Source organism: Talpa europaea, assembly GCF_964194135.1.
Source record: "Talpa europaea genome assembly, chromosome: X".
Lineage (NCBI taxonomy): Eukaryota > Metazoa > Chordata > Mammalia > Eulipotyphla > Talpidae > Talpa > Talpa europaea.
The window spans coordinates 18,242,505-18,266,568 of NC_140081.1; the positions used below are offsets into that span (position 1 = coordinate 18,242,505).

The following is a 24,064-nucleotide window of genomic DNA, read 5'->3' on the forward strand; positions in this document are numbered from 1 at the left end:
GATTTGGAAAATGAATTTTTAACATTCTAAATTTACAACAAAGCAATGCTTGGTGCTAATCAGAGAAGTATGAAAAAGGGAAGTATTTCGAAAAGCAAGCAGAAGAAAAGCTTTTGAAAGGCTTTTCTCTAGGAAATCAGGTTTTAAAAAGAATTTTAGTTAAAAGTACATGCATGAGTGCTACAATTAAATTCAGCTTCATTTCATTTATTCATTAATGTATTCAAATATTTATTGGCTGCTATGTGCAACAATTGGGAGAAATGGAATTCTAACAAAAGACAAGACACCCTGGGGCACTTCTAAATAGCTACTCTTTTTCAAGGGGGTTGTGGGGAGGCATCATGAATAACAGTAATTCACAGAATTCAACATACCTAGCCAGGAATGGGGATCGCCTCTTTGCTAAATGGCATTGGGAGATATGGGACAATTTCAATTTTAAATATCCTTTCCCTTTTTCTCTAAAAATATGCTTGTAATTGATTATGTAGTCAACTTTACTTGGGACATAGAGCCAGCTTGGCATGCGCTGATGGTACCGAGTAACCTCCTGGGTTCCCGTAGAGGAAATGGTGGGTTAAAGGCTGCTTGTGCAACCTTGACTTGTGTGGTCTTGAAGGCAAAACTATGGCTCGGAAGCTCTTGGAGCAAAACTAACGAAGAGAGCACAGAACAAAGGAAAGCAGATGGGGTCTTTTCAGAAGGGGCGCACCTTAGAGACATTACTTTGGCACATTTTCACTTCCTGCCCAATCCCAAAGTGGAGGAGAAAGCAGCTCATCCGCACCTTTACTGGAAGATTGATTTCACTTACAGTAAGTAAGACACGCAGCATCAAGACTAGACTTGTCAAGCAGCTCTGGTGTGATTTTTCATTTCTAGCTCTCAAACGATAAACCGTCATATTCCTGGAGCATGACCTTAGATGTCTTTTGGGGTAAAGTGGTGGTCACTGCACCTCAAATAGATGAACTAGTTTATTCCTATTTAGTCCTTAAAACATCCCCTCAAGTTAAGGTGTATTCTGGCGACACTGCTGCGATTCTGTGTAAATGATAGTGCGTTTGTTATTTCATACTCATAGAGATGGAATCATTTCCTATCTGATACATTCCGTAGAACGACTTACTGAATTCTTTGGTGCAAAGTAGAGTTGGCTATTCTGAGTAAGAAAATCTGGATTTGACCTTGGTTCTGCTACTAGCTGATTGTGAAGTCTGGCTTAAGCTGTTTGAACCTCTGTATTCTCCTAGCCATCTTCTTTACAATGCTTTTAGGAAGACTGACCCAAAATACATTAAAGTGCTCTGAAAAGAATAAAATGATATATGAATTATAGTTATCGGTACTCTTCACCCACACTTTTGGCTTGGCTGTCACGGTAGGAGGGAGACTTTGTGACCACGTGAGAGAACTCTTGACTAACGAGATAAAAATATATGCATCGCCAATCTGTTTTCCTATTTGACCACTAACAAAATTAAAAATTGAACATACATGGAGACTGATGATCCTGAATACACAGAGGGAAATGATTTATCCCTCACAGTCCCCATTGCCGTGCCTCATGAATATGGCCAAAAATGATGTTACCATTAAAATCAACAAAATGCTCAATATTACATGTTGACTGCTACTGCTGAGACATCCTTGTTATATTTTTAACTTAGACTTTTACCAAACATTTACTAATTATCCAGTAAATATTCACACTGTCATAGGTATTCCGGGGGTGCAATTAAGGCAGCTCTTGCCCCCCAAACATTTACTGTTTCCCATAGACAGAGGCATTGGGAAAAGGCTGATAAAAAGGCAAACTGTCAAGAGAAGGTCCAAAGTGTGCTGAGAATATAATTTTGCGCAAGGCCGTGGAGGCTGGGGCGAACCTCCATGGAGACACGAAGGTTAGCAGCTAGGCTGAGAAGCAAGCTCGAGCTTGATCCAGAAAGTGGATGAGAGCGGGATGTATTCAGAAACAGAAGCTCCAGCAGCATGTTCAGAATACAGGTACAGAAGAAGATAAAATTGTAAAAGCAGGTCAAGGGAAAATGGTGGAAGGTTTTCAATGCCCAGCTTCTCTTTTTTTTTTTTTTCCCTAGATGTTGAAATTCAATGACGAGAGAATGCAATGATGGGTCTTAGTTCTGTAAAGTCTGGCAGTATGGAGGATTTACTGGAGGGGCAGGAAAGAGACTAAAGGAAGCCAACCGGATCAAGAGCTCTGGCCATAGGTCAGAGGTATTCAGAGTGAGAAAGAGGGCAATGGCAGCAGAAAGCGATGGATGAATGGCAGTTTGCTTTTTCATCTCCAGGTGACATACCCCCTGAGGGCACTGGTCTGAGACACACTGCAGTTGCCTAGATTAAGAGGTCTTGGTGCCTTGGGCTAAACCAAAGGGATGAAAGTACTCAAGTCTTACAAATTCGAGCAACCGCTCTTTTAAAGACTTGCCTGGTGGCATTTTGTCGAAAGAAAAGGTGCACTGAGTTAGACGTGATCACGCGCAAAAGCCTTTCTTAAACAAGGGCCCTGTGATAGGGACTTGTAAACGGTAAGGGTAATACAAAAGTCTATGGCCGATGATTTGCATTATCCTGACAGCACACGATACCCCAGCTTTTCCCATCTTTGTTCTCGCTGCAGTCATGGTGAATTTTCTTTGGTCTCTTATGTCTACAATTTCTGCTCTCCTTATGCAAATATCTTTCTCAGGTGATGATTGACAATTGGAATGAGCCCCCTAATCTGCTATGATAGTGAGCATAAATGATTTCTCTACATTTGCTGAGAACTAAGATGAACTATTTCATTCCCAAACATGACCAAGCCAACAGACCTACTTTCTTCAATGGTTGGAGATAATATGGCCAAACACATATACAAATCATATAATTATAAAATTAAATAACCTGCTTTGTTCTTAAATTCTATTCTCAAACATAAAGCCTCCGAAACACATGCAGCAAATCAAATACCACTGTGAGCATTAATTCCTTTCACACCTAAAATATGAGTTCTTAATTATACTCTTGCATTCATTTTCTTCTTTCGGATAACAACAAAAAAAGAGAATCTGTAAATGGAGCCAAACAGATTATTGTTGAACACAATTAGACATAGAATGACTCTAAGTGAAGATTCCTGGCACTTTTCTATGTGCAAGTGGATGCACGCTGCATACCAATGACAAAGCTAGAAATAAAACTCACCTGTTTTCTTCCTCAAGATCTGCTAGGATTCTTTCTAGCTCCCCTCTTTCCTCACTCTCTAAGGAAATCAAGATCTGGGCAGGACTACGAGGCTGGCTCAGGGGGGAGTCCTGGTTCAAACTTTGGCAGTAATGCTGGATTAACAAATGTTCATCATCTCTGGAAAATAAAATCAAAGGTTTTGGTTTTTTCCCCCCTTATTTTGGATTGGGGGTCAGGGACTCAGGTGTGTATTTAAAAAGAGAAACATTTATTTGCTCTTAACAATTACTTAGACCCTTTTCCCTGCATCTAAGAACATTTTGATACTGTCAAGGCTCCTCTACCTCCTACTGGTAACAATTCAAAGTGTTTCTTGCTCAAATTTTCAGTTGAATCTGATTGGCCTATTTATATGGGTAATGAATGGCAGAATTACAAGAATACTGGGACTCTGTGTTGACAGTTGAACCAATACCTAATAAATATTCAAAGACATAATAATGGCTGTATAATGCCTTTGTTACGAAGCCTGTCAAGACAATCTGTTCACTAACCCATGGTATTGCTGATACTGAGCAGGGAAACTGCGGCCCTTAAAATAATAACTATCATGTTAAGTGAAATGTAACTAAAAGTTGTTGCTCTGGTTGAATCAGTTCGTACGTCAGCAAGCCATCGAGGCAGGATGGTATCAACAAAACTGTAGACGAATGATTGTTTCATTTGAGTACAGTTTAGACAGAAAACCAGAAATTGGAAGGGAAAAAAGGCATTAAGGCATTTTTCAAAAATTGAACAAGTCATTCCTTAGAGCAGCTTTTGAGGACTCATCTTGGGGAATAAAGAGGCAAAAGGCTTCTATGCTGGAATCTTTCCCCGAAACTAGGAATTCTCTAACACACTAGAGAAGTAATTTTCTAAATGCATTATTCCTGGCTCCTGCAAAGCCTGTGTGCCTCCAAGTAAAAAGAACTGCGTCCAGTCTCATGAGAGGCTGCATACTTCGTTTCCAGATAGGTATCATTAAGCCGCTATAATTCATATTTCCTTCTCACCTCCGTGTCTTCTGAATTGAAGAAAAAAACTCATATTTGAAGAAAAGGCAAAACAAAAACTCCTCCTGATTTAAATGACTTCGGTTCGTGAAGCCAGGTAATTGGTTGTGAAAGTGAAAAGTTGACTAAAAAATCATTATGGGGTACAAACAAACCTTTAGGTGAATTCGACCAACCTACTAAACCACTTCCCCAGACCTGTCCCTAAAATATCATCATTTAACCATCCAACATTGAGTCAAAATGAACTATACGTCCTCAGGATGAGTAAAAGCTAAATTCTGTTTAAAAATAAAACAAAAGGACTTTCACCACCTAATTAGCTCATCCTAAGGTCTCAAATTTTATTGCTAGAACTTCCCAGTGAATGGCGGCCATTATCACATAGATATATCGTGAGTGAGTGACCATGGCAGAGTCTCTAGTGTCACTCAGGGGCCTAGAGCAGCACATCTTTCAGGTTGTTAGCATTTGGTTGATTCTCTGGCCACATATTTTCCTGTCAAAGTCTTTTATGCAGTCATACTATTACTACTTTTCCTCAGAGGGAAGCCAGAGCTTGCGCCACCATCGTACTTGGGGGAAAAGGTGGTTTTCTTTTAACTCAGTCATAGACAGACATGGCTGGATGTTGACCTGATTCTACATTATTACCTTGATTGTCTTTATGACCCAGATCAGATGTTTTATTCTCATGTCTTCAGAGGTCTCCATAACTCGTTGGTAGTCTTTCTCTCAGCCTAATGCTTCTGACGGCCCTTTTCTCATCTGAGAGCGACTTGGGTTACCACACTACTACATATAATAATCGGATCATTCGCCCCTTTGCCATCGCTCCAGGACAAAGTAGTGAGACATTCATAAGTTCAAAAACACTATTTACTTGGGCTAGGTTTCTTCTCACTACATGATCTATTTCGCTAGCAGATCCTTCTTTTCCCCTTTAGATTACCTTCCTGAGCTGTTTCCTCAGGCCCTTCATTCCTGGCACTTTTCCTCTATGCTCCTAATTGTGACTACTTCCCCAGTCTGTAATGAGGACTCTCTGCCTGCCATAGCTGTGTTCTCTGCAACTTTTAGGGTTACTTGCACTCCTTCCTTAAATTCAACAGAGCTGGCTTATCTATTCCACTAACCCACAGTGACCTGAATCTCTGCTGCCTCTTGTGAAATCCTTCACAAGGTCACCTTACTTTATTTAGCTCATGAAGTTGCTCAGTCACAAAAATCTACTACTTTGGATCGCTGAAGGAAAAATGCCCAACTCATCTACCCTATGGGATTACCAGTGCAACTATAACAGGATTTAAACATCCACTCCCCACTAGTAGAGGATTCACTACTTAGTTTTCACTTTCAAAATTAATATCCCATCCCTTTAAATATCTGGCAGGGTTGGCTAAGGATAAGGCAAACTGTATTTGCTACTCTGTAATATCAGTCACGCCAGAATTTGGATGCACACGTTCTCTGTCAGGTTGGATTGTTAAGACGTAAAGAAAAAGGTAACTGAACTGAATGGCTCGTTGAAAGATCAAATGGATATAATGCTCAATGGATATAATGCTCATCCCTATCTCCTGCACTGCCCTACCTCTCAATCCCTCAAAGCAATTTCATCGTCAGGAACATTTTGTAAAAAGATACGGGATACTTACATGCTCTCATTAGGAGAGATGCTATCATTTAGATAAGATCCATTGCTGTTTTCCATTTCTGCTAGCCTGATAAAAAACGTAAAAGCTCATTAAAACTTATGTGACTTCTTAGAATCTATTCAAGACCTAATCGAACATTCCTGAAAACTAAAGGATAAATCGCGTCAAGAGGAGAAAGGAAGCCTTGAAATTAAAGGATGCGTGTGCTGGCTAACCATTTGAGGCAGTGAGTGGTAGACCACAGCTAGTTAGTAGAGCTTTACGCTTATGCTATGCCTTCTAAGGGAAGTGGTGTTTCATTGTTGTGTCTCCCGAGATGGATCTTCCTTTTACTGAGAACAGGCCTTTTGTTTGCACAAGAAAAGGTTCCCTAAGAACAATTGTGCTCCATACCTTCCACTACCCCTTGTTTTTTTTTTTTTTAAGATAACAGCTTTCCACTAATGACAGGCTTAATATATAGCTAGTTAATGCTTTCCACAGTTGATAAAGTTCAGCAGTTACAATGTTGATAAAGAATGGATTCACAGTAAGCTTTCTAAACTTCTGCTATCAATTTTTACCTTGATTTAACCTCCTTCACCTCAGGCAGTCAGTCTTCACAATTTCAAGTTAACCAAACTCTGACAGATCTCTTTAACAAGCATTAAGATAGCTTAGAATTAGCAATACAGTGCTTAGGTATAAAAATTATCATGAACACAAAGAAGGTGGGACAGAAAGGTCCAAGGAGCAAGAAAATTAATTATCCTCTTTTTTATGGTATAAAATGCAAAATCAACACTCAGATGGAAAGCCAAGGCTTTCTTTTTCTCCATATAACACAGCATCATTTCTTCACATATGTATGTCTGGTCTAGCAGTTTTATAAGCAGGTTAGACGATTTTTCTAAGTCATTTTCTTAAGCGTGCTCAGTATACAAAACATAACAGAAGCTATCAGAAATGTTTAAAGGCCAGGGTTAGGGGAGATTGCTCTGGACTGATGCTCTTATTGGTGTCCAAAAACAACATGCAGTGGAATGGCATGCACGTTAGAGGGCAAGTTGATTAGTAGAAATCAGACAAGATTGGGGAAAAAAGAAAATAGTTGTTTAAAATGATGACAGGTTAGCTTTCCTTGGTTAGTTATTTCAATCAATATTTGCCTGGCATTCAACTAGTCTCATACCTGCTAGCATAATGTTCAATGCGTGAATGAGTATCATCGTGTGAAAGCTGAGGGGACGAGGCAGGCCTATAAGGCAGAAAATGTGATTAGTCACAGATACCATCCTTGAATGGAGAAAAACAACCCACCACACAGAATGCGCTTATTCTGATTCTATGGAAAAGGAACACATTTAGTTGTTGCTGTCTTTTAGATATCATCAAGTTTTTTTTAAATCCATGTTGGAGAGATGATTTCTCATACTTGAAGAGATTAAAAGCTTCTCTGGAAAATTTCAATTACAGACAAGTTTGGGGAAGACAATTCTGTCCTCCTACCTTGTAATTTCTTATATGCTACCGTTCTGAAATTGTGTGAGTATGATGTGGTTTAAAAGCATACACCTGTGCCATGGATTTCCTGCCTTCTTATTGAAGGGAAACTCTACCTTGGTTTAGCACATTTACAGTCAACAATTTTGGTTCCAAAGAAGGCACTCCAGTCTAAAAAAAGGCATTCCAGTCTATGACTTGGATTCCATGTGTCAAGATGACTTGGTCTGGCCTAAATTCAGGAGACTGTCAGACAATAGCTGAAATATTGAGCAGTGATACTCTGTGATAGTATAACAGAGAGGAGAGCTATACTATGAATAGTCTATATACTTTGGGGATACAAAAACTTACTTTGATTTTCACTCTGTAGAGTAGAATTTTTGTAGGGTTAATATTTTCCCACCCTTTCAGATCTAGGCTACTAATTACCCTTGAAGTTTTTATAGTATCTTTTGGATTAACCTTAGGAGAAAAACCTCTCCTGAAAACTAGCTTGGGCTTGTGCTTTTTATATTTTAATTGGGCAAAAGGTCTCTTCCGTTTCTCTCTTGACACTGGAAGCCTTTAGGTAAAGGCAGGAATCCCAAAAGTCAACAGTAATCTAATCAGTGAGGACGGTTGTAGTCCAGCGCCCAAGCAGCAGCATTGAAAGACTTGGTCAGAACATTATGTTTGCTTTTTCTGACGTTAAAAAAAAAAAACAGACAGACATGTAGTTACCTAGGAAATACACTAGACATCCATATTTGTTAAACAACGTGCATAATCATCAGATGATTATAGCAAGTAACTAGGGAGCTGAAGTTTTCCCTGAGAAATAAAGGTATTATTTATGAAACCAGTGTCCGCATAATCCAATTTGGAAGGAATCACAAAGATATTTAAACCACTGTGAGGAACCAGAAGAATGGCTACCCCATTTACTAGGCAGCTCCAAAGATCTCCATGTGAATCTGTATACTACAGTGTTGGACAGTTATTTTGCTCATCCCTTATAATTCTGGGACAACCCTCCATTAGAAGAATGTTAAGGGATTGTTGCTGTTTTTGCAATATTCCCTGCTAGTGAATTTATTACGTGGGTTATTTGGCTTAGAAGCCCTATCTTCTGCTAGAGACCAATCTTTCAATTACATACTGTATATAAGCTGAAAGCCCACCATCAAGGAAAACATGTTCATGTTTTCCCTCATAACAGTTGCTATCCTGGTGGTACACAGAGGAAGAAAACCTGAGACCTTGGAGCATAACTACACTAAGAAAACTTGGCATGTAAATCTAAAACACTTGTAATAAAACCACATACAGAAAATCTTATGCAGAGCTTTCATCCTTAGCCTTGAGGATAATTCCATGTTGTTTTTCTTATTAATGTATGTAGCCTCTAACATAGCATGCATAAGCACAAGAACTCATAATAACCAGAAATCTAAAAAATATATATACACTAAGGGAGGTACTTAATAAACCAGAAAATGAGCCAACAGGGAGTACTGGACAGAGAAGAGCCATTTAAAATCCAAAATTAGTAAAAAGTACAAAACCACTTAGTCCAGAAACAAAACTAAATGCGAAGCCTTCTAAAACCGTCTTCCAGCGAAGGTAAGGATACTGTTCTACCTTCCTACTTTCTAAGTACATAACAATACACCAAGAAGGTTTGTTCTTATTATATAATGGGAAAGTCTATCCCACCAATCACCAATTCTCTTGTGAAAACTCCATTAGTAAGTTTTCATTCGTTTAGGTTTTAAAGCATAATAGCTCCAAGAATATTGCTTTACTATCCTGTATGTGGATAAACACTATATAAAAGGTCTGCCTGTAGTAGATTTAGTTTCAAGTAATGACAAACACGGGCAAGTGAGGGTTTTGTCTGAGGAGAAACAAAATATCTATATTCTCAGTAAATTTTCAGATTCTGTGATCCTTATTAAATGGATTAAATGCTGGCATCACAGGATTTGTTAATATCAGATAGAATGCTTACAAAATGAAACACCTTAGGACCTGGCTCTTCTGCCTAAGAGGATAGCTTACAATATATTTTATGCATTATTTATAATCCCATGAGTAAAGACTTTAATAAAATTACTGGTATTAAAGAAAACAGGGATTTAGTCTGCTAGGTTTGTTTTCTTCCTCCAAACTTCCACTTTCTGAATAATCTGACTTTTTATAAACAGGCAAGTGGAGGTATACGTTGCTGTTAGGGAAGACATTTTAAGAAAGGATGTTATTAATTTTTAAGTTTCAAGCTCAAGGAAGACAAATATCCTCTACATGATGTAAATTACATTACATTGTCAAATAGGCTGCTTTCAAGGAACTGTTATTCTTTAGTATCTTGTGCTACTTTAGCCATACATTAAAAAAAATTAATCTTTAGCATATGTCTTTTTAATTGGTTAGACCTTATTCCAATACACTACATCCATGTGCTTATATCCAAGGAAGCTAAGGACTTCAGCATAGCAATTTTTTTTAAAGTTTCTTATTTATGAAAGGGTCAACTTTCTATAAGCAAATATACAACCTGGGCTAGGGAAAACAATTACCCATAACAAGAAAATAATTGGATCTAAATAAATCCCCAAGTTTTTTAAGCATGATGATTAAAGAAAGCAGGCAGTTCACTACTTATAGCTACCATGTTCAAAATTAAAGGGCACAGTCATGCACCTTTAAAAAAGAAAGGAAAGTAGTGTTAAACTTCCTTTTGGCCAATAAAGACTTAAAATAAACCTCAATTAATAGTTTGCATTTATCACGGCAGGATTTTTAAAAAAGGATCTACTTTAAATTACATAGTGGAACAATAAAGACCCAATAAAAATAAATTGAATTCTCACATGTGCCAGTCTTCCAAATTGATCATTTCCTCCATTTCCTCTTTACATACTAGAGCTGTCTGGCTTTAAATATTTTCATAAAGTATACTTTGAAATACCAAAAAATTGTTATAAAAATCCCACATAAAGTAAGTTTAAACCAGGCTCCAAAAAAAGTTTGCTGATCAATTATCTGTTGGTAGCTCAGTAAGGAGTAACACACACCAATCTAGTAATCACCAAGGCTAACACAGTACACTGTCTTTCCAGTGTACATGTTTAGCTGCTTATGAGCTGAGTATTTAGCTTGAAGAGGAGAGCCAAGTGAGCTAGGATCACAATTGAGAAACCCATGTATATAAAGATCAATCAAATAGCATGGTTTCACCTGATAAAGAAATCCACACGGCACACTGAAATTATTCAAGAAACTCACCCTCAACCATCAAGCACAATCTGCCTGTTTAGAATGCTCCACTTAATGACAGGCCCTAAAAATCAGCCATCGTCCTTTTGAATGTCCTAAAGCACTGACTCTTGAGAAGTCTGGCTAAAGAAGGTTATTATGTAATCAGAAGACTCTCTCCTGTTTCTAACTGAAGGACATCTAAACACATCTCCCACGAATACAGTTAGCCACCACCCAATAATTTCTTTGATGTGAACTTGAACTCAAGGTCAGGATTTCTGCTGGTTCGAATGCGACCGGGCGGGGCCCTGAACCCCTCCCTCTGATTCTTCTGATCCATGGTAGATGGCACTGGCCCAGTGTCACCAAGGGAAGGAAAACGATTGAAATGAAGGAAGGGAAATTAATATGTCTTTAAAACAAAACCAAGGAACAGAACAAAAACTTTAAAAATCGAGCAAGCGAATGTGTTGGTGGTAGCAGCGCCCTTCAGCAGAGGTACTCACGCAGACTCTACCGGCCAGAAGTTGATCAGAGTAACAGGACTGCAAAACAAAAAATGAGGTGGTGAAGAGAGACACAAGCACACTCAGCCGCAAAAAAAAATTACTGAAAGGTCCAAATAAATCGAATCCAACCAATTAAAGTGTGGACTATGGAAAGCAACAGCCAAACCAAGGTAGAAAGTGAATTAAAAGAAAAACAGACGGTGGTGGGATTGTGGTTAGTTATGGAAAACAGAGGAGGTTTACGAGAGGGGAAGACATCATCGCCTTGATCATGAGAATCATCTCTACTTACGGTGAAGAAATTTCCTGTGACTACTTGTAGAAAACAGCGACTAGGTATGACCACACAATCAGATACAAAAAGACACATGTCTACTGGTTTGTGAGGGAGGAAAATCAAAATGAAATATTGGAATCACTCATTTGTAAACAGTCCCATATTTCTTAAAGGCCTTGTAAGGTCATTAGCGGCAATGTGGTTGTTTTTTTTTTTTTTTTTTTTTCCTCCCCTGTGACATAAGGTTTAACTTTTGGAAAAGGTACTTGTCCTGGGACAGCTGACATAGGACAATGGCAATCGGACATTAGCCTGTTTTTCTCGTTTCAGCTCGAGTAAATCTAGCGAAAGAAATAGGAGAGACTGTTTGCATTTGGGAGTGAAGGAGAGTATTCAGCTGAGAGGAGCTCAAATACACATCAAATGAGAGTCTGTTTTGCTTTTGCCACTACTCACGTTTCCATGTTGTCCCCCTCTAAGACAGTCTGCACTGGCAGGTAGCCCATTCGGGGATGCTTCGCAAAATACCTTTTGGTTCGAAATTTGTTTTTTAGTACCTTGGCAAAGTCGCGAACATCTTCTCCGGATGTAGTCTGCAAGGGAAATGACACTGACATCAGAGGGGGGGGGGCAGTGAAATCTCCAGGCGGAGGACCATGACGGTGTCCTGCCACAGGGTGCGTGCGTGGTCATTTAGGAGAGCGTGGGAGTTCAGAGCAAAGGTTTTGGAATCAGACACAACCCGGACTTTGCAACCAGACTTGGCATGGACTTGGACGAGTGGGTGAGCTTGGATGAGTTCTTTACCTACCCAGACTCACCATCTGTACCATGGGAACATATACCTCAACCAGCTGTTATGATGAATAAATGAAATACACCCACTACTGGGTAGTTTCTAGAAGTGTTCAGGTCGAAAAGTTGACCTTAAATGTTGCCACACTTCATGATATTTAAAAAACGGTTCTGTTCACCTCAGTCACGTTTCATTCTATTCACAGCATGGTACACCCTCCATCGCTGAACAGCTTTGCGAAAGGAATCCAAGAACGGACAATGAAATCACTGGAAGGATTGCTGGTGATGGATAGAGACGCTCTAAGCAGAGCTGCTCAAACTTGGATGTGATTGGATGTGCGGAAACCATCTGCAGGTCTCGCTAATGTGCGGGTTTGGGACGAGAAGGTCAAGGGTGGGGGCCTGAGGGTCTGTATTTCGAATAAGCTCTAAGGCGAGACCAACGCTGCTGGTACACAGATCATACGCTTTGACTAGAAGCATCTAGTGTTCACAGAACCTCAGATTGGCACCCAGGTCTCTCTGTCCATCGAGCCCATGCCTTTCCCATGTCACTAGTGATTTTTTTCATGTTCTATCAGCTACTGAACATTCTCCCAAAACAACATCTTAGGATAAAGCGCCCCTCTTTATTATAGACCTTTAGGCAAATGATTTAACCTGAGGACCTCAGAGGCCTCCTCTGTTAAGAGGAGCTAATGATAATGTACCCGTTTCACACACAGCAGTTTAAAAGGTAAATGCCTAGCATTTAATTGGAAAGTGTTAAACAGATGAAAGATATGCAAGATGGAATGAAAATGGATGAATTTGGAGGAACCACCACCCTGCTTACCACCACCCTCCCGCCCCCATATTCAGTATGCCTCGTGGCTATATAACCTCTCCTCGCAGCTGCTAGGGCTGCACAAAAAGAATCGTGAGGACGTCTTTCATCCAACCGTGTAAATAGAAGAAAAGCCTCTTTATTCACTCTACAGTATTAGTTGAGTATTTGTGCTGTCCCCCAAGGGCTGGGCATCACCCTACACATTAAGGAGTAAGGGAAATCCCAGAGCCTACAATTTGGAGCCACTTTAGCTGGGGAACATCTGGGGAAACATCTGGGAAATGTATAAATCACAGTATCACCCCGAGACCTGCGGTGTCGTACGAAGCTGAAACATTGCCCAGGTGAACTACCTCTCAAGTCGGTGGGCACCCCACTTACCGGAGTGCAGTATTCCACCATGGGGTAGTGCATTTTGTGGCCCTTTGCAACTCGACCAGAAAAAAAGCAACTTTGGCAAATGTCATAATTAAAGTGCTTCAGACTCCTGTACCTGGTAAAGAACAAATACAAACACACATGAATTTTTTTCACATCAAATTTCCAGAAAACATGCTTTCATAAGCCTTCTACACTGACTTAGAAACAGAATGCAATGTTTATTAATCCCCAAAGGTAAGTGATTAACTTCCTACCTCCAGATTTCTCTGGTGCGTCTCCTACAGTATCAAAACATTTTGGCAGCAAGATTATCCTAGAAACATATGGAAGAAAGACTCTGCTCTTATTTCACCACCACCAGGAACTCTTTCAGATTAAGTAGGAAGGGACTGGCAAACTGCCAGCCTTTTGAAGACCCAACATGAGAACTGAAAGAACTTTCAGGAGAGAGAGACTTGATACATTGCAGGTCCCCCTGACCAATGCTGGGGCCAAACATGTTTGAAGTAATAATTTCCCCCCAAATTATAAATATGAATTTCATAAGACAAAAACTAACCAAGAACTGTCAATTAAGTCAAGTCTTTTTTAAGTACTTTTTCTGATGGACAGACATGACTTATCGTCAGAGAGTTACTTGGGTGATCTCCTTCTAATCTTTCTCTCTCCAGAAATCCCTCAATATATTCCCCACGGATGATACTGCAGCCCCAAGAAAAGACAAATTTTCAGTGAGATGAAAGAATTTAAAACTTGTATGTACTAGTAGGCACATCTCCACCCCATTCTCAGAATACTGTATTCTTTTTCATCCTCTCCCTGCCTGTTGCTTTCTCAGATAACAACCATAGCCAATTCACATAAATGTACACTTTATGGTACATCCAGGAGTGGTGGGGAGGGAGGGAGCTATTTTAGATCCCAGCCATCTTTTGATGGAGGGGTGTCGGGGAGGAGAAATAAAATAATGGGGCAACAGAATTCAATGTGAAAATGTGTAGCTCCTCCAAACCATTCTCCTTTTTCATTTTACTTCCCCTGGTTTACAAATCCCACTAGCTAGGACAGCTGAGAACAGAATGGCCAGAAACATAATGCAGGATCCTGTGGTCACCCCCTCCCCGCTCCACAGGACATCATCCTTACCTGCCAAAAACCAGGAAGGAAAAGAAGGAGTCCCTTGCAAGCTTTGCCTACTCAATGTTGTCTAGCTAGGCTTTAGAAATCGCTCGAGGTTTTTGTAAAACCTCTTTGTAAACAGCATGAAGTATGGAAGGACACACACACCCCAATGGTGAAAGAATACAGTGAATAAAAGGCACCGTGAATAAAAAGCACACAAGTGGTACAAAGCTATTATTAGGAAACAAAGTAGTAAAACAAGTCGAAGCATAACTAAAAAAGAGTATTTACTTAGCTGCTAAGTGGATTCTGAACAGGCACAGACTATATAGCTAGTTTACAGCCTTGTGGCTTATTCATCACTATGGAAACCTTGATGTTGATCCAGATGTTTAAATACATCATCGTTTCAGAATTTGAATTCGAGAGTATTGTTCAATAAGATGAATTCATTTAAAAATATCCTCTCTCCCCAAACTGGTCAACCGGGCTGAAGATTTTAAGAGCCAGTTGTTTTCCAGGACATTTTAAGACTATCAGAGTAATAACCTGCTATGTTTCCTCTCTTTCACTTTTCAATTTATAAAGAACACTTTATTTAGCTGCTTTGTGAATCTTTCATTTATTTGCATATTTTATATTCCCTTAGAAGTTCATTAGGACACGATGCAAAAAGTAATCAGATCACGGAGGAAGAAGTTCTAGGGTGCTTAAAACACTTCTTGTTACTTCAGGGGGAAGAAAATGGTGCAAAGTGGGTAAGGAGATGGAGTGACTGCGATGGGTCTCCTCAAATAGAATCGTGTCTAGTTTTAGAACTGATTTTTGGAGAATTTCCACAAACAGGAAAAACCGTAGCAAAAAGAGATAGAATGTCTGGGGTCCAGGAAGGAGGAGGCACAGCTCGTCTGTACACCCCTGAAGGACAGACATCTGCGTGGAGACAGCCAGCAGTCCTGCCACCAACAATGTGGCTCCGAAGAGCGAGGGTGGAAAGGGACACTGCCTAATGAGTCAGAGCCACCGAAATAATCCAGCCATCAGGGGAGCAACAGAGTGATCGATGTTCCAGCCCAGTCACCTCCTTGCCCACTCTGCAGGAGGACGAGCTAACAGCAACTGGTGCAGGAGATTAAAGAGCACGTCATTAAAAGGTGAGAAACAGGGCCTCCCCGGTGGCGCAGCGGTTGAGCGCTGGGTTGCGAAGCTGCCCGCAGCTTCTGCAGTGCCGCCGCTGGCGAGGGTCCCACATGGCGCGCAGACCTCTCCTGCCGCCCGCTGCTCCCCTCAGCAGTGTACTTCGGTCCTTCTGCCTGCTCTGCTCCCCACTCTGGCTCGGTGAATTCTCTCACCCTCCCGCGCTTCTGACTGTACCCAGTGCTTGTATAAATAAATAAAATCTTTTTTTTTTTTTAAAAAAAGGTGAGAAACAGGACAAGAAATGAGTTCTCTTGGTTCCTAATACCTGAATCCGATGATCGGACACTCCTTGCAGATGTTGCACTTGGCCTGATGCTTGGCAGTTTCTGCAGCAGCCACTCTGTGCAGGACGGGCAGCCACACCATGGACTGGGGCTCCAGTCTCATCCAGTCGAGGAAGAGGGCTGCTTCAATCTCAGGTTTATTGTTAGCCTGCAAAGACAGGAGGGAGAGCGAAGCGGGGCCAGAGAATGCAAGAAGGGAAAGGAGGCATATGTCAGTCCAGGTAAAAGTAAAAGAAAGAAAAAAACCATAGTTGCACAAAAGGCCCACTTTTCACAGCCTGTGTCTGCACATGTTCAGGGAACAGCCGCACGCACTACCGCCCCTCCCCCCCCAAGGCTTTGGTAGACAGCTCTGACTCTGCTTGGCTACTAGATGACAAGAAAGCAAAACAAAACAAACAAATGGAAAAGGTAAAGCAAAACACACACTCGAGCAAAACTGTACTTAGCTCTAGTTTTTTGAACTGACAGAAGAGTTAGCCAGAAGTAAGATGTGAGCATATATTGCTGTTTCAAAGGGGGGGGGAGGGAGAAGACAACACAGGAACTCCTGATTGCTTTTTTTCCCTAGAACATTTAGTTCTGTGTTTCATAGAACCGTAATGAAGAGGCTTTCAAAGTCAGCTGGTGGTAACATTTCACTTTGCAGACGAGAACACTGAGCCATAGATGAGAGGGGTGGCTTTTCAGAGGCCATGCAGCTAAATGGCAGTAGAGTTAAGACTAGAAGCCAGCCCTCCAGGCCCAGTGCCGTGCGCCGGTGGGAGGGGGCCTGCTGCTTCTGTCTCTTTCATGCTATCGTGCTTTCAAAATCTGATTTCATACATACCATTCTGCTCAGACCGCACAATTATTTCCGAAAATATGAACTATATTTATCACTTGATTTATATGTTACTGTAGTCATGCATGTTAATTATTTTTTTAACTGGAAAAGAGCATGTTTTAATGTTTCATACTGTCAGATTGGCCCATAGATCGACCACATGGTTTTTTGTTGCCTCCTTCATCTAATACATTCCATGTGGAATATCCCAAGTATAGCCTCAGAGTTTCTTTCCTCTGGTGAGTGTCTCTTGGTGGCAAATTCCTCAGGTTTTCTTTGTCTGAAAATATCCTTTTTTTAACCCATATTCTTGAGAGCTGTCTTGGTGATGTACAGAATTTTAGACTGCAAAGTATTTTTGTTTTGTTTGTTTTTTTAGCACAACTGAGCTGTTACTCCACCTTCCCCTGGCTTCCTCTTTTGCTACTGTTGAAAAGTCAGCAGTAGAGCTGACTGCTGCTTCCTTGAAGGTAATCTGTCCCTTTCCAATCTTGTGATCCCACGGTTTCATTTATGCTTCTTAGGAGTCACTGCTCTTCTTCAACCTGTAGTTTATAGAGTCTTTAGTCAGCGCTGGAATCCTCTCCACCATGGTCTAAACAAGCAGTGCCACTTCTCCATTCTCCCTCTTCCCTGCTCAGAGAAATCGAGTGGATAAATCATAGTCTTTCTCAATGTAGCCGCCATTTCTCTGAACAGGCCTTCCCTCATTTTCCCTTTTTGGCATCCTTCTGTATTTCACTCCTAAGAATTCTTTGTGCCTGATTGCGTGGGTTATCTATTTTTCTCCTTAGCAGCATCCAGTCCACTATAAGCCCGAACAGTAAGTTTTAAATGTTCGGTCCTTATACTTAAAATAGGGCTTGTTCTCACTCACCTTAGCTTCCTGTGAACTTATTATTTTTTTTAATCCCATTGCCCTTAAAATATTTTCTGGAGATACTTGCAGCTTAGGAATGGAAGTGCCCCCTCCAGAGATGATTTGCTTTTGCCAACAACCAAGGGGCACTACCGATTCCAGGGCCAGTGTCAACTGCATTTATGACAGGCTATTTAGAGTCAGCATGTTCACCTGTTACTTCCACTGGAATGTGTCCCCTGATAAAGACTCAATTCACATTTCAGACAAAAAGGCAATAGGTTTTGCACCAACAGGTCATTTAAGCTTCCACACCGCCCACTTCAGCAGAACTCCAGTCTTTTACCCTGATTGCAAATTTAACAACATGATAATAAGCTGGTTAACCTTGGATTTCCCAGAGGCAAAATGGTATCATTCAAGCTACTGATCAAAAGCTTTCATTGAGCACTTTCTCTGTGTAGAGTACCATCACAGAGGTACTTCGTGGAAAATTTTTTTAAAAAATTAAAAAAGAATGATAGGACCTAACGATGAAAGGAATCGTGTGAGTTCATCCTCTCTGAATGGCACCATGGAACTCTCAGACCTTCCACAGTCGTCAAGTCCAAACTCTTATTCGAATGCCAGTGTGTTCTTAAAGCCACCATAGAAAACCACCCACGTGTGGGAGCAAACTTCCGTGTACAAATAGGCCCATCTACAGTGCTCCATCACGTTGAGCTGGAGTCTGCCAGTGCGGCAAACAGGAGCGGAGGCTCTGGGGTGGAAGCCTCAGGGGTCCAACCCCACCACTGCCACTTCCTGGCTGTGTGACCTGGGGGAAAACCTTTCTGTCTCTCTGTCTCCATGCTCCTCAGACATGACATGGAACTATTCATAGCACCCACCTCATAGGGTTGTTTTAAGATGTAAATGAGTTAACAAATGAAAGGAACAGCGCTGGACACACAGCAAGAGCCCGGTCGGCCTTATCCATCTGAGCAGAAACCCAGAAGCTCTCAGCCTTCACACAACCCTTTCAGTATTGGATCAGAGCCGTCTCGTGTCCATGCCTCTTCTTCCCCCTTCCTTTCATATCCTCCTCACCTGACATGGCTTGGTTTGCATTGTTCTTTAGAAAACTGTTCTCCAAACAGGATCTGCTGGAAATGCTGCCTCCATCTCTCGGGACAGTATAATGGGACGACTTTCTTTTGTTTTCCACTATAGGCTCACCTCGGGCTTCCACTCAACTAAAATCCCTGGGTCAGTGTTTCCCAGTGTGGCCAGCAGATCAATCATGAGCCAAAACACTTCACGAAGAGGGCAAAATAACTGAGGAAATCTCACACATTGTAGCTGCCTCTTAAAATTCTTAACCCCCGTTAACATAGTAAGAGCTGAGGAGGTTGTCAGTAAAGAAACACGTTGAACTTCCTTTAACCTCACAATTTCCCACACTACAATTACTCAGCCATTCCAAGACCTCTCGCTCTCTTGCTCTCGCTCTTTTTTAAATTATAAAGCCTGTGAATATCACAAGGTACCGATGCCCTGTTGGGCGTGATGGGAAATGCTGTTCTTGGCTTTTGCCAGTGATTCCTCCACTCTGTACTTGGTAATGTGGGATTTGTTTCCATTCTGCCAAAGACTTTCCTGTACAAGCCCATTGTACAAGCTCATCGATATCTTAAGAACCCTGACTCTGACAGTCTGTGAATTGGGCCATTCTTTCCCACTCTGTAATTTTTACATTTTAAAACGAGTGTGTTCTGGCTGCCTCAAAAAGTCACTGGCGAAAGCCTCAAACAGGCCAAGGCCACGGCCAAGAATGAGTCATACCTTCGCCTGCCATCAACACAAAGCCAGGATTCAGTCCTCTCTGGGTGGTGAGCTATGACTCGTTCCAGTCTTAGTACCACCTAGTCTCCATCTTGTATGCAGGCACAATGGGAGGCTATACAGAAGAAAGGTATGTTGCAGCTACAATATGTCCTATAATCTCTTGCTCCACTGGTCTAGAAACCAACTTGATCAAATAACTCTTTCTAAGCAGGAGACAAGCCATAATAAAAGGGCAGTATATTCTTTCCCAGGAGCACTAATTCATCCTATTTAAAACATGGGTTCAATTGTTGCTTAATCTGAACCTGCATATTGTTTCTTAGGTTTAAGTGGTAATTTAATAAATTCAAAGACATACTACAGAGTTAGGGATTGAGGCTTAATACTAAAAGTGTGATAAGAACAGAAGGCTTCCATTCATTCTGGAAGCCTGCAGAAAGAATCTGAACACGAGTCAGCAACAAATGGAGGTGTAAAATAAATACATACATACATAAAAAGAATACCACGTCTGTGATGTATAACTGGGGGCATGGCCAAGTAGAGTGTGAGGAAGTGATCTAATTACCCTCAGTCCTGTTCAAATCCTTCTCAGAAAACGGTACCTGGTGGTGGTGGCTAAGGCTGCCCCAGAACTCAGAAGAAGCTTGGCAGAAAGGCAAAACGATAATTAAAGGGTTTGAAAGACCTATGAGAACAGCTTAAGGGAATTGGGATTATTTAGCCATGGAAGAAAAAAAAAGTGAACAAGCAAGAAAGAGTAGCTGAAGGGGCGATTTAAAAACAGTTTTCAATTATGTGAATGGCTCTCACATAGGGGCCTGTGACCAGCTGTTCGATCCCTCCACTGAGGACAGAACAAGAAGGAGCAGGCTTAAGCAGCATGAAGAATTTAGGCTGTGACTCACACGGAAGAATTTCCTGATGCTGAAAGTTGTTAAAGCATTAGTGTGAATTAGCAAGGGAAGCTATAGAATGTTCTTTTCCAAAATGCTGTAGTTTCTCCTGTGCTTAAAAGTTGGAAATTCTCAGGGTTCTTTTTACCTCCTCGGAAGCAAGATGCATCATTTTGGTTCTTTCAAAACTGCTTGCCTATGCCAACTGACAGCACTGGAGACAAGATAGGAAGATTCACATGCTCGTTCTACTCCGATCTTTCATTTTTACTACAAACCATTATGTTTCCTAATGGTATAGTCCCTCCTTTTGTTTGGCAGCAAAAACCAGGCTAGCTTCAATAAAGATGGAAAAGGTCTAGAATTAAACCCCGGCTGAAATTATACTTCCAGCATTCTAGGAAAATTAAATAGGATAGATGGGAATGGTAGGAAGTCACTGAGGTCAAAAGACAGGCACGATACCATTGGACTACGATCACCCTTGCAAGTGTCATGGTTTGCTGACACACACATAGACTTCGGATTATCTCCTCTAGGGAGCAAGGATGACTTTGTCTAGACACTGTGCCACTTTTATTCCATTTAGACAGAGACTCTTAGAATGGGTCATTTGGTCCTGGGTTTGCTTTGGTGTTCTGTTTTGTTTTTGGCCTACCTCCTCCTCCACATGCACACACAAAAAGCAAAGCTATCACAGCCTTTTTCATCGTTGAGACCACACTAGGGACATATCCTGGCTTCAGAGGACTTCACTCCGTTGGCCCTTACCTCTCAGCAACCGTCCATACATGAAGGCTGAGAGCGGGATCTTTCCTGTCTTTGTCATGACTGCTGTTCCATTAAAGCAGGTCACAGTGTGGTTGATACTGATGTCATTTTAATAAGGTAAAAAGGTGGTTAAAGCAATTCTAATACCTGGAATCTGGGACCAAGGGATGTAATTCAAAAGACATTATCTGGCAAGTCTGGAGTTAGAGGATCTGCAAGAGTTCGGAATAACATTTGGATCTCTTTCATGTTGTGCTCCCCATAAACCCTTAGGCACTGAGAGAACAAGCCCCAAATGGCGGCCAGGGGATCAACTTGGACACTCATTTTTCTTTCAGCATCACAGTATCAATTCATGGCTACAGGAGGTATGCGATGGGCAGACTTCTCCCCAAGCACCACACTGCAGCTGCCATAAACACATGCACGTATTTTTTAAAGAGGCAGCCATTGGTATCTCAATTGTCAGGTTTTTGAAAATAAACAGGTCAATTCTTAATAAACTGGAAAAAAAAAATGAGTAGTGAGAGAAGAGATCACACCCAGTAGATTTGGGATGATAAAGAAGAGAAATGTCCTGGAAATAATGCTTGGACTCAATGTCCTAGATTGCAGATTACTTAAAAACAGGAAAGGTGTTTCTATACCTGCCACAAAAGTTTGCTGAAGTGAATGATGGGTGGCAATTAAGCTGCAGTACAATCACAGAAAATAAAAGAGTTATTATAACTGAAAGAGGCTTGGATGGAAAAAAAAAAAAACCTGCTTACTCATTGTGGAGCATAAAACAATCTCAGTGGGCTCCTCTAAGAGGCAGGAGACAAAATTACATCTGCAACTTCCCAAAGTTTACTTTTAAATAGTTTTTAAAGTCAGTGTCTCCACTGATTCGTCTGTTATGCTGTCACATACTAAAGGTGAATAGCCTAGTTCTAGATTTGGAGAATATGATCAGAATGATCTGGTTTAAAATATAAGAGGACACAACATTCATAATGGGGGACCCACAGGCAGGCAGCCATACTTTATGTCAGAAGTTCTCAAGCAGAACCGAATCTGTACCCCAGAGGACATCTGACAACGTCTGAAGACATTTTTGGTTGTTACGACCAGGAGAGAGGGTGCTATGGGGGTCTGACTAGATGGGGGCCAGGATTCTGCTAACCAGCCAACACTGCCCAGGACAGCTCCCTACACTCAACAATTACCCAGATCAAAGTGTCGGTCATGCCAAGACTGAAGATCTCTACCCTAATGTTAACATCTTACATTACCATGGTTCATTTGTCAAAATGCTAAAACTAACACGAGTACATTTCCAGTAACTAAACAGCAGATTTCCCGGAGCGCCCTGCAGGCACCTAACAGGCAGGCAACTATACTCCGCAACACTGAGCCTGAGCAGCCCTGACAGGCCTGGTCAACTGCTAATTGGGAAAGAAAGGCCACGCTGGTTAATATATTGTGGAGAGAGGGAAAAACAGGGACTAACAAGAAATCCCAAGCTGGAAGTTACAGAACATGCTAAAATTGTACACCCTGATCAGAAATCAAGCTGCTTCTCAGACAGACAACTCAATGTACTATATCCTAGGATAAACAGTAGCAGACATATATTAAATCATGGCAAATAATTATCCAAAGCAAGGCAAAGCAGGTCAGCTAGCACGACAGAGAGTATGTGTGTGCAAACATACATGCGTACATGTACGTGAGTGTGTGTTTTCATTCTAAACAAAGTTCCTGCCCATTAAGCGGAAACCTAATAACCAAATATATCCATAATGCATACATAGAATTTTGAAGCATTCTTATTGGCAGAAAAAGGTAAATTTATGGAAAACACCGGGGACAAACCAGAGTTTTTTTTTTTAAAGGTTAATTTCTCCATCCTGGCCATTTTCATTTCCTGTATTCCTGGTAAAATGTTTCCTTCATAGATCCAAATAACCACTTCAATATTGCTGTCATTCTTAATAGGTAATGGCACTAAAGGATGACAACCCAGCTTTTCTGGAGAGCGTTGTAAAAAACGCTGGTGTTTGGAAAGGTTTGCTAAATTTAATTTTCTCAAAACTGTTTTGTGAATTGTCATCTGTACACAAGGATTGAAAACTACAAGGAGAATAGCTAGCCAGGGTCAGACAGCATAGGACAGGCAGTTCCTGACTGTTCCCTGAGCTGTTATTACAATTTCTTTAACAACCTCTAAATCTACCAAGGGCATCGGCAGAATATTTTACATAAGAGAGAAGTCTGTACTAGCAACGAACATAAAAGGAGAAACAAGAACAAGTTGTAAAGAATATTAATGACTCTTCTTCCAAACAATCCCAATTTTTATGAAAATCAAATGAGTGATAAAAAAATCTCCTATAAAAATACTTGAAACCTGCATGTAACAAATGTAAACAGTAGCAAGGTGGCATTTTGATCCTCTCAGGCATAAGATTCTTGTCTTACCCTTGAGTTGCTGAGCAGACCACGGTGGGGCACGAGGATCCATGGGATGTTTTTTCACATCTTGTTTTTAGTGTGGGCTCCTTCTGTTCAGAGAACAGTTGGTCTCGTGTGAAAGGCCACCCTCCATTTACAAGACTGTTTCCTCTCATATCTCAGTTACAGCTGGTACCAGCAGGTCAGGTAAGACTTTGCTGATAATGACCAAGCTTTGAGATAAGTACAGTAATTCCTTTCCCTTTCTGCTTTTCCATTTATAACATTCGGCGTGGCATCAAAGAAACTCGGGGAGAAGTAACTCTTGAGACAAGTCTGTTGAACTTTTTGTTGCAGATGAAAAAAAGGTTCAAAGAGGTTAAGGAAACAGCTCAGGATTATCTATTGTTTTAATA

General features: G+C 41.0%; 1 protein-coding gene across 1 annotated transcript in view; it reads right to left on the bottom strand.

Annotated features, from left to right (window-relative positions):
• The window catches only part of DMD (dystrophin), a gene marked incomplete at both ends in the record, with an annotated part of 1,915,324 nt that overhangs the window by 43,952 nt on the left and 1,847,308 nt on the right, over nt 1-24,064 (bottom strand). The window contains 7 exon segments of the mRNA XM_084258879.1: nt 3,214-3,372; nt 5,909-5,974; nt 7,080-7,145; nt 11,140-11,178; nt 11,876-12,012; nt 13,428-13,539; nt 16,015-16,181. Of these exon segments, the coding sequence (XP_084115005.1) occupies nt 3,214-3,372; nt 5,909-5,974; nt 7,080-7,145; nt 11,140-11,178; nt 11,876-12,012; nt 13,428-13,539; nt 16,015-16,181 (746 nt within the window).